At 43.7% G+C, this 15,014-nt stretch overlaps 1 protein-coding gene across 4 annotated transcripts in view; it reads right to left on the reverse strand.

Annotated features, from left to right (window-relative positions):
• Window positions 1-15,014, reverse strand: part of LOC114018365 (butyrophilin subfamily 1 member A1) — a 187,874-nt gene that overhangs the window by 129,767 nt on the left and 43,093 nt on the right. For 2 of the 4 annotated variants that reach the window (XM_043534746.1, XM_043534745.1), the window contains one exon: window positions 9,722-9,742. In XM_043534746.1, coding sequence (XP_043390681.1) covers window positions 9,722-9,742 — 21 coding nt within the window. Of the gene's footprint in view, window positions 1-994; window positions 1,396-9,721; window positions 9,743-15,014 lie in introns of those variants that run through there. The other 2 variants (XM_043534744.1, XM_037888674.2) reach the window with 1 other exon arrangement.

A 15,014-nucleotide genomic window follows, 5' to 3' on the forward strand; every position in this document is an offset into this window, starting at 1 on the left:
TGTTTATTAAATATAAACATGCAAGCAATCTCTAGATGCATACATACTGCTGACCTGAGTGGTTTGTGATTGCTTCAAAATTATAGAACATGGAGAGAACCAGCAGAGGGCTCACAGAGAATTTAAAGGGACACTACCCTATTACTACACACAATAATATAAGCATATCAAAGTAATATGGTATTTTCAACCCAAAAGATTCAAAAATCACAAATAAACACACACACACACCCCCAAAAAACCCACACAGGATTAAAAAACAACAATAACCCATGTGGGTGACAGTGTTGCTAAGTCTCACATATTTATAGTAAGTAAGAAGCTTTTGTCCCCTGCTGCAGGAGTGCTTGCCAGAATACCCAGCTGAGATCAGATTTCATACATTGCTGTAAAGTGCTGCCTGACAGCGCAGAGCTTCCAGCTTCTCCCAAAAATCAAAATAATTAATTCTGCGCTCCCTCCCAGCCCCACATCAGTTCATTTTGTGCTTCCCAGCTGCACAGCTATCCCACCCCCCATCAGCTTTGCCCATCCTCCACACATCTTTTCTGCACTCCCCAGCTCCACTTTTTCCAACTCCCCTGACCAGCTCTGCTCCTCTTGCAGTTGCGGGTGTTCTACGTACCCCCAAGCACCAACCCCACTGGGAGTTCTTGGTCACACAGCGCAGACTGAAGGGGGGTATAGAAGCTGGGCTGTTCCAGGCCTGCTGTCAGCATGACATGCAACCAGCATACATTATACAGTGTGCACTTGACATAGTTTAGTGCACAGGGAGTACTAGAAATTAAATATGGTATCACTTCCAGGGTGTTATTCTGTGTGAGTGGAAGAGACAAAAAAGAGTGAGGATTTTCCCATTTGGCTCAGTGCTTTATCTGAGAAAGACAAAAGTGAACTTTTCAACAGAGGAACTTATTTTAATGTACAAGTTCAGACAATCGCTCAAGTTAAGAGAATACTTTCCCAGAGTGAGAAATCAGTGTGGACTTACCTACTTCAGCCAGCAATTCATCTGAAAAAGAAAAAAAGTGATTTTTAAAAAAATAGGAACTAATGTTAGTGTCCAAATACAGATAATGGCTTAGTTTCCCAGAGTGAGAAATCATTCTGTCTGACCCACTGCCAGTCAAGTTCCCCAATCCCTCCCCATTACTAACTGCCTCTCCCTGCCCACAGCCCTTGTCCAGAAATAGAGTCATAGAAAGGCAGCAACATTTGAGATTTCACTCTGTACATTTCCGTCTCATGCGGATCCCAGGCTGACACCCATGGAGATGCAATAATCATTCTTTGATCCACAGACAATGTGCAGCCTGGGCATGGACCAGGTGAGCTGCCCTCTCACAGCCCCACCAATGTGCTTTCACCTGCCCTGGGGAGACACCTGCTGCGTGTTGGAGGGGAGCGCACTCTAGGATTTAGTCAGTTCTTGATCTGAACTCTGAGGCCTTAATTGAGATTTCAGAGTAACAGCTGTGTTAGTCTGTATTCGCAAAAAGAAAAGGAGTACTTGTGGCATCTTAGAGACTAACCAATTGGTCTCTAAGGTGTCACAAGTACTCCTTTTCTTTAAATGAGATTCTCTCTCTCTCTCTCTCTCTCTCTCTCTCTCTCTCCATAGATTCATATATTTATATGGAGTATTTGGGGCAGATGACGAAGCAGTCAGCACAGAAGTCGAGGTCCAGTAGGACCCTGCAGATCACAGCAGTTTCAGAAGCCCCTTAGGCTCATGCAGACAGTGGAATGCCTCAAGTCTTTAGTGCCCCTGATAGCCCTTTGAAAGGCCCCTGTGATAAAGATGCTGTGTCTTTGAATGTCAGGGACAAGGCATAGCAAATCTGTGTTGGTCTCTGGTGTTGCCAGTCTAACTCTTCAGTGGTGCTGGATGGCTTCAGGGCAAGTCTGTAGCTTTGTATGGCCTGTGTCTCACTGAGGGAAGACATCAGTCTCAGAGACTCTGGAGTTCATAGATTTTGATATGGGCTGAGGGAGCCTCTTCCTTTGATCTTTGGCCTCCCTTTCCTGGTACTTCCTTTCCCTATGTTGTACCTGTAGCCTCTTGACACTTTTGTCCCTGTGTCCTACCAACCGCCTAGTGAACTCCTGCCCTGAAACCCTGATATATGAGCCCCTACCCTTTCCCCATCCACAGCGCTGCTTCTTCGACCCCCAACAGCAGTGCTGACTCTCCTCCTCTTTCCCTGATACAGGATCCTGTCTCTTTCAAATGTGTTAGTGTGAGCATGCATGAGAGAGGGGGGTGTTCCTCATTGCTGTGCTCACTGTTTTCAGGGTGCAGAGACTATAGAGCAGCCTACAAAGGGCTGCTGCATGCGCCCCTTACACTGCACAGTGATGGACTACACCCCTGGATTCACACCCTACACACTATTGTAATAATAATAAAAGGCAGGCCTTGTATGATATTAGTTGAAAAAAACTAATGATTTGATGGTCAATATTGTCCTGATAAAATATGAGTGGTAACATTTTATGTAAGGGTATGAGATTCCCTTGTATGATGTTATTAACACATGTTCCACACCCCACAGCCCTGACCAAGCAGAAGTCAGCAAACAGTTCTGTTGTAACAAAAGAATGTGGGCTTGCCTTAAGGGTCATTTCAGCAGTAAATAGAGTCATCAAGCAGGAAGGGGAAAAAAGGAAGCTCAAACGTTTGGGGGGAAAATCAGGGAACATCCTTCCCCATAAAATCTTTGTCTGCTTGTTCCCGGATAATTTTTTTTTTCAAGAGTGGGAATGAAACTAAAATAAGAACATGCAAAAACCCCAAGACACCCCCACCCCACCCCGCAACATCTGTCTCTAGCATTGCACATAAGAAGACAAAGGAAAAGAAACACTGGACTCAGGGAGCTCCTGACCTGAAGAATTTGGTGAGTAACTTTGATGAAAACATGTGGAGAGAAATTAGGCACAAGTAAGTGTTTCATCTTTATTTTGCTTATTACCAGTTCCCAAATTTTATTCCTCATTACTTGTACTCACTTCAAATGTATTCCTCTGTAATTTATACACTTGATTTACATTTTATTTAATCCAGTGTATTTAAGATGAAATGTCTGGGTAACTCTCTTTTAAGGTAACAAGCTGTCAGGAATAATGGACTTTATATATTTGTACTGTCCAGGAGAGGGCTGTGCAGGACAGAACATACATTTCTGGGGAAAAATCTGGGTCTGGGAGTGTGTTGGGGTCAACCTGCAGAATATACAGGCCATTAAGCACTCTGAGGATGACAGGGAGGAAGAAGGAAAAAGAGCTCAAGGCTCACCCTGCTCCCTCCTCCCCCTTCAGAAACATGCTGGCGTGGCCCAGCAGCTCCCTGTCTCTTCCCATCTTGGAAAAATACTGCCCACTCACGAGCTCTTCTCCTCTTCCCTCCAAGGCCTCTCTCTGCTCCTCAGGGTCGAGGAGGAGAGAAGAGGAGGGAGCCTAGCGCTGCTGCATGAGCATCTCCTCCTCCCTCCTGGCAGTGGGCAGCACCTGGATCTGTAGAACACCACCTGACTGTGCAATGTAGCACAAAGAGGCTGACCAGGATACAATATGAAGTGTAGTTCACAATCCTGTACAGTTGTGAGCTCTGAGCTGAAGTCTCTGGGATGGTGCAGACGAAAATGAGGGCACCATTTGGCCCCCAGAGGGTAACTAAGTAACATAAATGAAAACTTACCCTTTTCCTCATCAACTTTCCCTGCCAAATAAAAACAGTTATTTCACTGTGTGCATAGCTTTCAGACTGGACACAGATCTATCATTTCTATTGTGGATTCTTGTGAGCAGTTGAACTCAATATCTGCATGTGACCTTCTCTTCATCATCAAGTACAGGGTAGGGCTGGTGGCCTGAGCCTGGAGCAGTTTGGTCAGCCACCTGTTCAGACACGAAAGCTCCTGCATTTCCTATTGCAATTGAACTGGAAATAGATGAAGTTAGTAGGAATGAGCCTGAGCCACAGTGTTCAGATCAGATTCTGAAGGTTTCTGCTGTTTTAGAGGAAATGTGACCTGCCATTCGTTTCAGTCCCATATCTTGGAAACAGCATCTCTGTGTAAATCAATGTGTTGGGTTTGAACTATGAAACGTTAAATAATTTAGATTTTGAGGGACTTCAGAAATCTCCTCTTTCCCAGGACGATGTCCCAGCAGCTGCAACTAGTTGAAATGCTGAGCTAACAATTGCCTGGATTTAATAAGGAAGGGGCTGGAGACTGGTCATGTTCAGTGAAGGACCCTCAGCCTCAGCTGTTGCTTCCCTTTTCACCCACCAAAGACCAGAATTGTTGATATTAAAGACCATACTGAAACGTCGCCTTTTCTCCCAGGCATTTGTCTGGAGAAGAGGAATTAGTAGGTAGTATTGAGGGTGGGATGAACTCGGAGGGGGGGCAGTTGGCATGATTTGTTATGTTTGATGTTTTTTCCCTGCTGTTTGCTTCACCAAATATTGTACAAGCCACAGAGTTCTGGGTGAGTTCATTTACAGTAATTATTACTAATATACTTGTAATTATTCAGAAAGTGTTCCATTTTCTCCGTTAACATTGCAGATGACGATGTTGTTGGTGTATGATTCCTGCAATGTATGTTATGGAAGAACTATATTTCCTAGAGAGGATGGACACAGGAAAGGAGCAACACAGCAGTACTGAACCACTAAAACGATGATGCTACGGATGTCCTGAGAAACAGATGAGAGTCTGGACTATCTATACCATAAAATGGATGTCAGCCTTCAGTGTCTCCTTGCTGAACTGGTGGGCAGTTCTGTACTAAAGTCTACTGGCTCACTTATTGCAAGAGGCTCCAAATCCACACACCCTTCCTTGTACGTGGAATCTCATTGAGCGGAGCTCCAGTTAGCAGCAAAAATGTGACGACACATCTGTTTGCAGGGTCAATAATTAGGATGTTTCAAAACCAAAATGCTTCCATTTTTTTCTGAGGGTAATAAGATATATGCAATTTTGAAAAATAGAATTAATATATTTATGTGGTGTAAATCTTCTGTATTTTACTGAAATTGCTTAAATGTCCAGGTAAACTTACTTATTTTTGCTGTCAATGATTCTAAAAGAGAGAGAGAGAGAGAGAGAGAGAGAGAGAGAGAGAGAGAGAATGATGTAAATGTGTACATCTTGTTTACTCAAAAAGGTATATTCTCTAAATCTAGTTAACTGTATTAATTAAAAAATCTCCTAAATGAGAAGGTATAAACCAACCATGAAAATCTAAACACTTTCTAATTTTTGTCTTAGCAGAGAATGATAACTTATAGAGCACAGCATGTCCCTGGCAGAGCCAGGAATACAACCTAGTTATTCTGATAGTAGCTGGGTTAATACCGCACAAAGCTACTCTCCAACCTTCCTTTTGGATCAAAACCACATTCATTGTGCCTGTAACTCTGCCCCTTGCGTTGAATTTTCTGTGACTATTCCAGCAAATATGTTCGCATTCTCTTGAGCACAGATATGTAAATGAAGCATGAAGAATATTCATGGGAAGTGAGCTTATAATTATAATTATCTGGGTCATCCTGTTTACCATTTTTAAAACTTTGAACATTCGCTTTCTTCCAGTCTCCTGGAACCTCCCCAGTGCTCCAAAACTTATTGAAAATCAGCATTAACTGTCCAATGAGCTTCTCAACAAGCTCTTTTAAAACTCTTCGATGCAAGTTCCCTTGATCTGCTGATCGAAAAATGTTTAACGATAGTAGCTTCTGTTTAACTTCCTACAGAGAAACTAGTGGAATGGAAAAATGATGAGACATGTAAGCTGTCCTTTCACAGTCCCACCAAGGATGAGCATTAGCCCTGTCCTGGGAGATACCCGTAACAAGTCTGAGGGAAGTACACAATCCATGGCTCATTCAGCCCTTGGACTTTCTCATGAATCTATGTGTAAGTGACTATCTTTTCATGTAATGTATATGTATAGATACATATCTGAACATGGCCAGTTGTGGTGGTGGGCTCCCTGGGGTCTGATGTGAGAGCTGAATACTTTTCTTTATGAACTGGACTTTTCCCATAAACTCCACTCTCTATGGACCAGCCAATTGCCATCAGATGGCAACAGTTTCTGCCAACAATTGCTACTGAATTTGAATATTTAGTATTCACATTTCATGCCTACTCATCAGAAATCATATTTAGAATCCCCCAATCTTCTGATCCTCTGTTCATCAGATTGAAAGCCACCTTTCAGTTATTAATAGGAACTCACCCTTTTTCTCCTCAGGAATATCTGGAAAATAAATACATCGAGTCAAACTTTCCACAAAGGCACTTTGCATGGGCAAAAATGTCCAGCTGTGCACTCACAGTATGGTGCAAGGGTGGGTTGGATGCTGAGGGGCATTTTCCAAAGCAGAGTGTCAGGTTTCTCCAAGTCCTTTGAGCACTCTCCATCTGTGCAGTCCCTGAGGGTGAGGCTAGGGCATGTGAAAAGTGATAGATCCCTCCTGAATCATAGGCTTCCAGTCTTGACAGTTACCACTGTGCCTGGCCACAATGCCATAGACACAGCATGGGGGGAGAATGGACATTGAGTGGATTAGAAAGCGCTGCATCTGCAGACCAGGGTTCTATGCACACAGGAAAAGGTTAGCTAACAAGAACACAAGATTCTGCTGCCCAGTAGTTAGAGTACTGATCTAAGAGGGGAAGACCCCGGTTCCAGTCCCTTTGCTCCAGTGACTGTCTGATTGCCCAATGATCTTCAAAAGGTGGGCTAGAATTATATTACATATGAAATTGTACTAAGCTATCAGCTTCATAATGCTCAGTGGGTTGTGTTAAACCTACTCTAAGCTGTGTGGCTTCCACCCCTCATTTAAAATGGCCATTCGAGGCAGCCAAACACCCCCACCTACAACAAAGGGAGTATGAGAGCCTACCCAGTAATTTGGACTTTGTGGGCGGAGAGCTTGAAGGGGTATTCACTGTCTTTGGGCATGTCTACACTACAATCCTAAATCGACCTATGTGACTTGGACTTACAGCCACTGCAGTAATTACTGCGGAGGCTGATGTCCGCATTACCCTCCTTCTGTCAGTGGTTCATGTCCTCACCAGAAACACTTGTGCTGACTGAAGATGGGCAGTGTGGGGAGCTGAGAGTCAGGGCCCACAGCTCCCCACCAGGAGCCCATCTGCCCCACTGTGCTTTTCACCTCCACACTCACAGCTGAGAGTGGGGAGTGTGGGGGGAATTTGGCCGGGGCTTCTTGCCTTCAGTGGGTAGATTTGCACCCAGAGTCTGGTCAGCTGCTGAGCTTCTTGTAGGAAGTTGGGAGCTGGGACCCCAGGGAGCAGCAGGACTCCCAGCAGGAAGTGGGGAGCCAGGGTGGCAGCCCAGCTTGGAGTGGAGACCCAGCAGAAGCCCAGCTGAGGAGTTGGGAGCCAGTTTTCTTGTCCAGCAGAGCCATGAAATTTACAAGACAGCCAACAGCTGAGGTGAGGAACACAGTGTGTACACAGACACTGCACCGCCCTAACCACACCGACATAAGCTGTATGCCTCTCGTGCAGGTGGAGTTATTAGTTGGTGTAGTGAGGGCACTTACATCGGCAGGAGGAAGGCTGTAGCGTAGACACTGACATAGTTAGGTCGACATAAGCTGCCTTATGTTCAGCTAACTCTGTAATGTAGAGCAAGTCCCAGTGAGACAGAGGCTCTATCTACACTACGGACCTTATAGCAGCACAGCTTTGCTGCTACAGCCATTCCTCTGTAAGGTCTCCCGTGTAGCCACTCGTTGCCGGCAGGAGAGAGCTCTTCTGCCAGCAAAATAAAACCACCCCCAGTGAGTGGCGGTAGCTTTGTCAGTGGGAGAGCGTCTCCCGCTGACATAGCCCTGTCCACACTGGTGCTTTTTTGTTGGTAAAACTTTTTTTGGTCGGGGTGGTGGTGACATAGGGGTCAGGGGTGTGAAAAAACACACCCCTTGACCAACAAAAGTCAAATGTAGACAAAGTCACAGACAAGATAAGCAGAGGCAGAGAGAGTCATAGCAAGCAAGACAAAAGCAGAGAGAGAGAAAACAGCCAAGGAAACACAGCCTGGAAGCACAGTAAAGTGGCCCTGAAAAAAGATTTTTTCCATACAGAGTGCCGGATGGAAAGTCAGGCTGGCAGCAGTGAACAAAGGAACTGTCTCTTCTTTTTGTTTTTTTCCTGCACTCGGAGAAGCAGGATATTGTGCAGTCCTTGTAAATAAACAAGATACCACCAAGGAAAATATCAGACTCCATTGTCAATTTCTCTTCCCATCTGGAACATCTCCAGAGCCCAAAACATTGGCAGACCACTCAGGTGAAAATGGAAAGTAATAATAACAAAAATTAAAGTCCAACAATGGTTGTGTTTGTCTTAGTAACAAAATTAGCCCAAGTAAAAAATCCTCTACTTTCATGAACTTTAGTTTCAGATTATGGTAGGAAATGTGGCCTCTCTCTTGTCTGACCCTAAGCAAAGATTGAAAAATACAGCCTTCTAACTCTTCTTGCAGTCAAATAATTTATTAGTTATTCCATTGCAAATTTAGAAACAATCCTGGTGTATCAGGGTACCATGTTAAAAAAGGGATGGGTGGTGAAATGAAAGGTATAGGGCTTATATAACACAGTGTATAATGCTTAAAATATCAGTGTAGACTTACCCTTTCTCTTGCTCACTTTCTCTGCAAAATGACGGAAACATTTCAGTGTGTGAATATTTTTGTCCATACAGGATTTAGCTAAGGTTTTCTATGGGAGTAGGAGTTGGATATGGAACAAGCTATTTGGAATGTCAAAGGAAGGGAGTATTGGAAGCAACCTGCTATGAGCTACCAAGTACAGGTAAAACACTGGGATATCTCATTATAAGCTTGAGCTAGGTCTTCTTTTTCTGCATGGAACTGTTTCCTGAAAAGAAAGGATCATAAAGATCCTGATAAAGGGGAAATCCTGATGTAGTCTTATCTATGTAGTTGCTATGTCACCTCCATAATTAAAGTTAACAGGAATGGGGAGAGATACTGCACTACTTACACCCCTCCACTGGGACCAGGGAGCAACAAAAAGGAAACAGGTAGAGAACTAAGGCATTTTTCTGAATCATCAGTAATAAGCCAGTTCAAGAGATACAGTACCATACTGGCCCAACCAAATCTGCTGTGGCAAATGCAACGAAGTATGTCCTAAGTGCCATAACAAATGTCACAATGGCCTCTCTGGTGACAGGATGCAAAGCGGAGCCCTGGGAAGTACAGGCAAATGGAGGTGGCATCCATCTTTATTGGACCGTCAGTCCTTGTGAGAGCAATGAGTGAGAGATGCCCTATGCAAAAATGCTATGTAACTGAAGGTACCAGGGCTTCACTAATACTGACAACAAGGGGAGATGGCAGCCATCTTGTAACAGGGAAGGTCTTTGTGGAGTTAAAGACCATTATCCTGTGGAGCCAATGGCAGTGGTTGTAACTAGAATAACCATCAGTCCCATTAAGCCTTTTCTGTAGCTATGCCTGTAGATATGCCTGTGGCAGGTCCCTAGTGTGTTCCTGATTCCATTTTACATACAGGGCACCATTAAAGGTCACAAACCACCCAAGTTGTTAAAGTGACCAAAATGTTATTGTTATAGTGAAGGCATATAGTTGTCCTACGAATGTAACTGTCCCAATATCGATTCAAACTTACTCTTCTTTTTCTCCTGTCCTTCTAGAAAAGAAAAAAAAAGAGTCATATTTAAGTACATTCACACACCACTTCTAATAAAACATGGGCAAACCAATACTATAACATACTGCATCTAGTAGAGATCCCAGACATTCCCAAGTACATAATAATTAATATCAAGTTCCAAATATCTTCTTGCCTGGCCCAACTGCATGAACTAAGGTATTGTAACATCGTAGGCCTTGGATTGATGACAGAATGTCATTTGTCTCCTTTCAGAGTAACAGCCGTGTTAGTCTGTATTTGCAAAAAGAAAAGGAGTACTTGTGGCACCTTAGAGACTAACCAATTTATTTGAGCATAAGCTTTCGTGAGCTACAGCTGAAGTGAGCTGTAGCTCACAAAAGCTTATGCTCAAATAAATTGGTTAGTCTCTAAGGTGCCACAAGTACTCATTTGTCTCCTTGTAAATCTATTTTTAACTTGCATCCATACACAAAAGTGTTTCAATCTCAGCAATAGGGCAAAATGTTTCAGCCAGAAATGTAGATTCAGCAACACTGAAGCATTTCATTAATTTGTGTCGGTTTTACTGAAGTTTTTCAGTCAGAAAAAAAAATGGAAAAAATTTCTGAAAAAAATTCAAAATGTTTCATTTTGACACTTTCTAAATAAAATGTTTCAAATTTTCAGTTCAAAACAACATTTCATTTTAAAAAATCCTTTAATGTTATTATAAAACCCCTAAATTTAAAAATGGTCAAAATCTAAAAAGGAACATTATGATTTTGTCAAAGAAAGCAAAACATTTCTTTTGACTCAAAACCATTTTTTGGGGGGTGAGGAATTTTGGAATTGCCAGTGTACCAAAAAGCCTGGTTTTCACACATCTCCATGCAGCAGGTGGTCTGTCTGTGGGTTTAATATGAGCTCGTAGAGTAGGCAGCAGGTTATAAATTGAAACTCAGAAGAACCACCACCTTTTTCTCATTATTGGAACCATTAACCATTATATACACTTCCAGTCTTTCAATAAAGGGGACCGGTCCTTTAATGAGCCTGCAAACAATTGCATTTTCCCAAAACGGTCAGGCATTTATAGTCATTTTCCCCCCACTGAGCAGTTCCATGCCCAGTGGTTCTAGTTTCCTTTTATTTCTACTTTCACTAGGCCTCTCCAGTCACTCTCGGTTTCACTGTGTTCCTGGATTAGAAGCTGAGCCTCATTGCCATTTATTGTGTCGATTGCTCTTTGCATAACAACTGCAGTATGGAGAAACCACATGGTAGAGCTGGGTACCAAATAACTCTGTTTATTAAATATAAACATGCAAGCAATCTCTAGATGCATACATACTGCTGACCTGAGTGGTTTGTGATTGCTTCAAAATTATAGAACATGGAGAGAACCAGCAGAGGGCTCACAGAGAATTTAAAGGGACACTACCCTATTACTACACACAATAATATAAGCATATCAAAGTAATATGGTATTTTCAACCCAAAAGATTCAAAAATCACAAATAAACACACACACACACCCCCAAAAAACCCACACAGGATTAAAAAACAACAATAACCCATGTGGGTGACAGTGTTGCTAAGTCTCACATATTTATAGTAAGTAAGAAGCTTTTGTCCCCTGCTGCAGGAGTGCTTGCCAGAATACCCAGCTGAGATCAGATTTCATACATTGCTGTAAAGTGCTGCCTGACAGCGCAGAGCTTCCAGCTTCTCCCAAAAATCAAAATAATTAATTCTGCGCTCCCTCCCAGCCCCACATCAGTTCATTTTGTGCTTCCCAGCTGCACAGCTATCCCACCCCCCATCAGCTTTGCCCATCCTCCACACATCTTTTCTGCACTCCCCAGCTCCACTTTTTCCAACTCCCCTGACCAGCTCTGCTCCTCTTGCAGTTGCGGGTGTTCTACGTACCCCCAAGCACCAACCCCACTGGGAGTTCTTGGTCACACAGCGCAGACTGAAGGGGGGTATAGAAGCTGGGCTGTTCCAGGCCTGCTGTCAGCATGACATGCAACCAGCATACATTATACAGTGTGCACTTGACATAGTTTAGTGCACAGGGAGTACTAGAAATTAAATATGGTATCACTTCCAGGGTGTTATTCTGTGTGAGTGGAAGAGACAAAAAAGAGTGAGGATTTTCCCATTCGGCTCAGTGCTTTATCTGAGAAAGACAAAAGTGAACTTTTCAACAGAGGAACTTATTTTAATGTACAAGTTCAGACAATCGCTCAAGTTAAGAGAATACTTTCCCAGAGTGAGAAATCAGTGTGGACTTACCTACTTCAGCCAGCAATTTATCTGAAAAAGAAAAAAAGTGATTTTTAAAAAAATAGGAACTAATGTTAGTGTCCAAATACAGATAATGGCTTAGTTTCCCAGAGTGAGAAATCATTCTGTCTGACCCACTGCCAGTCAAGTTCCCCAATCCCTCCCCATTACTAACTGCCTCTCCCTGCCCACAGCCCTTGTCCAGAAATAGAGTCATAGAAAGGCAGCAACATTTGAGATTTCACTCTGTACATTTCCGTCTCATGCGGATCCCAGGCTGACACCCATGGAGATGCAATAATCATTCTTTGATCCACAGACAATGTGCAGCCTGGGCATGGACCAGGTGAGCTGCCCTCTCACAGCCCCACCAATGTGCTTTCACCTGCCCTGGGGAGACACCTGCTGCGTGTTGGAGGGGAGCGCACTCTAGGATTTAGTCAGTTCTTGATCTGAACTCTGAGGCCTTAATTGAGATTTCAGAGTAACAGCTGTGTTAGTCTGTATTCGCAAAAAGAAAAGGAGTACTTGTGGCATCTTAGAGACTAACCAATTGGTCTCTAAGGTGTCACAAGTACTCCTTTTCTTTAAATGAGATTCTCTCTCTCTCTCTCTCTCTCTCTCTCTCTCTCTCTCTCTCTCCATAGATTCATATATTTATATGGAGTATTTGGGGCAGATGACGAAGCAGTCAGCACAGAGGTCGAGGTCCAGTAGGACCCTGCAGATCACAGCAGTTTCAGAAGCCCCTTAGGCTCATGCAGACAGTGGAATGCCTCAAGTCTTTAGTGCCCCTGATAGTCCTTTGAAAGGCCCCTGTGATAAAGATGCTGTGTCTTTGAATGTCAGGGACAAGGCATAGCAAATCTGTGTTGGTCTCTGGTGTTGCCAGTCTAACTCTTCAGTGGTGCTGGATGGCTTCAGGGCAAGTCTGTAGCTTTGTATGGCCTGTGTCTCACTGAGGGAAGACATCAGTCTCAGAGACTCTGGAGTTCATAGATTTTGATATGGGCTGAGGGAGCCTCTTCCTTTGATCTTTGGCCTCCCTTTCCTGGTACTTTCTTTCCCTATGTTGTACCTGTAGCCTCTTGACACTTTTGTCCCTGTGTCCTATCAACCGCCTAGTGAACTCCTGCCCTGAAACCCTGATATATGAGCCCCTACCCTTTCCCCATCCACAGCGCTGCTTCTTCGACCCCCAACAGCAGTGCTGACTCTCCTCCTCTTTCCCTGATACAGGATCCTGTCTCTTTCAAATGTGTTAGTGTGAGCATGCATGAGAGAGGGGGGTGTTCCTCATTGCTGTGCTCACTGTTTTCAGGGTACAGAGACTATAGAGCAGCCTACAAAGGGCTGCTGCATGCGCCCCTTACACTGCACAGTGATGGACTACACCCCTGGATTCACACCCTACACACTATTGTAATAATAATAAAAGGCAGGCCTTGTATGATATTAGTTGAAAAAAACTAATGATTTGATGGTCAATATTGTCCTGATAAAATATGAGTGGTAACATTTTATGTAAGGGTATGAGATTCCCTTGTATGATGTTATTAACACATGTTCCACACCCCACAGCCCTGACCAAGCAGAAGTCAGCAAACAGTTCTGTTGTAACAAAAGAATGTGGGCTTGCCTTAAGGGTCATTTCAGCAGTAAATAGAGTCATCAAGCAGGAAGGGGAAAAAAGGAAGCTCAAACGTTTGGGGGGAAAATCAGGGAACATCCTTCCCCATAAAATCTTTGTCTGCTTGTTCCCGGATAATTTTTTTTTCAAGAGTGGGAATGAAACTAAAATAAGAACATGCAAAAACCCCAAGACACCCCCACCCCACCCCGCAACATCTGTCTCTAGCATTGCACATAAGAAGACAAAGGAAAAGAAACACTGGACTCAGGGAGCTCCTGACCTGAAGAATTTGGTGAGTAACTTTGATGAAAACATGTGGAGAGAAATTAGGCACAAGTAAGTGTTTCATCTTTATTTTGCTTATTACCAGTTCCCAAATTTTATTCCTCATTACTTGTACTCACTTCAAATGTATTCCTCTGTAATTTATACACTTGATTTACACTTTATTTAATCCAGTGTATTTAAGATGAAATGTCTGGGTAACTCTCTTTTAAGGTAACAAGCTGTCAGGAATAATGGACTTTATATATTTGTACTGTCCAGGAGAGGGCTGTGCAGGACAGAACATACATTTCTGGGGAAAAATCTGGGTCTGGGAGTGTGTTGGGGTCAACCTGCAGAATATACAGGCCATTAAGCACTCTGAGGATGACAGGGAGGAAGAAGGAAAAAGAGCTCAAGGCTCGCCCTGCTCCCTCCTCCCCCTTCAGAAACATGCTGGCGTGGCCCAGCAGCTCCCTGTCTCTTCCCATCTTGGAAAAATACTGCCCACTCACGAGCTCTTCTCCTCTTCCCTCCAAGGCCTCTCTCTGCTCCTCAGGGTCGAGGAGGAGAGAAGAGGAGGGAGCCTAGCGCTGCTGCATGAGCATCTCCTCCTCCCTCCTGGCAGTGGGCAGCACCTGGATCTGTAGAACACCACCTGACTGTGCAATGTAGCACAAAGAGGCTGACCAGGATACAATATGAAGTGTAGTTCACAATCCTGTACAGTTGTGAGCTCTGAGCTGAAGTCTCTGGGATGGTGCAGACGAAAATGAGGGCACCATTTGGCCCCCAGAGGGTAACTAAGTAACATAAATGAAAACTTACCCTTTTCCTCATCAACTTTCCCTGCCAAATAAAAACAGTTATTTCACTGTGTGCATAGCTTTCAGACTGGACACAGATCTATCATTTCTATTGTGGATTCTTGTGAGCAGTTGAACTCAATATCTGCATGTGACCTTCTCTTCATCATCAAGTACAGGGTAGGGCTGGTGGCCTGAGCCTGGAGCAGTTTGGTCAGCCACCTGTTCAGACACGAAAGCTCCTGCATTTCCTATTGCAATTGAACTGGAAATAGATGAAGTTAGTAGGAATGAGCCTGAGCCACAGTGTTCAGAT

The sequence above is a fragment of the Chelonia mydas genome, chromosome 23 (genome assembly GCF_015237465.2).
Source record: "Chelonia mydas isolate rCheMyd1 chromosome 23, rCheMyd1.pri.v2, whole genome shotgun sequence".
Lineage (NCBI taxonomy): Eukaryota > Metazoa > Chordata > Testudines > Cheloniidae > Chelonia > Chelonia mydas.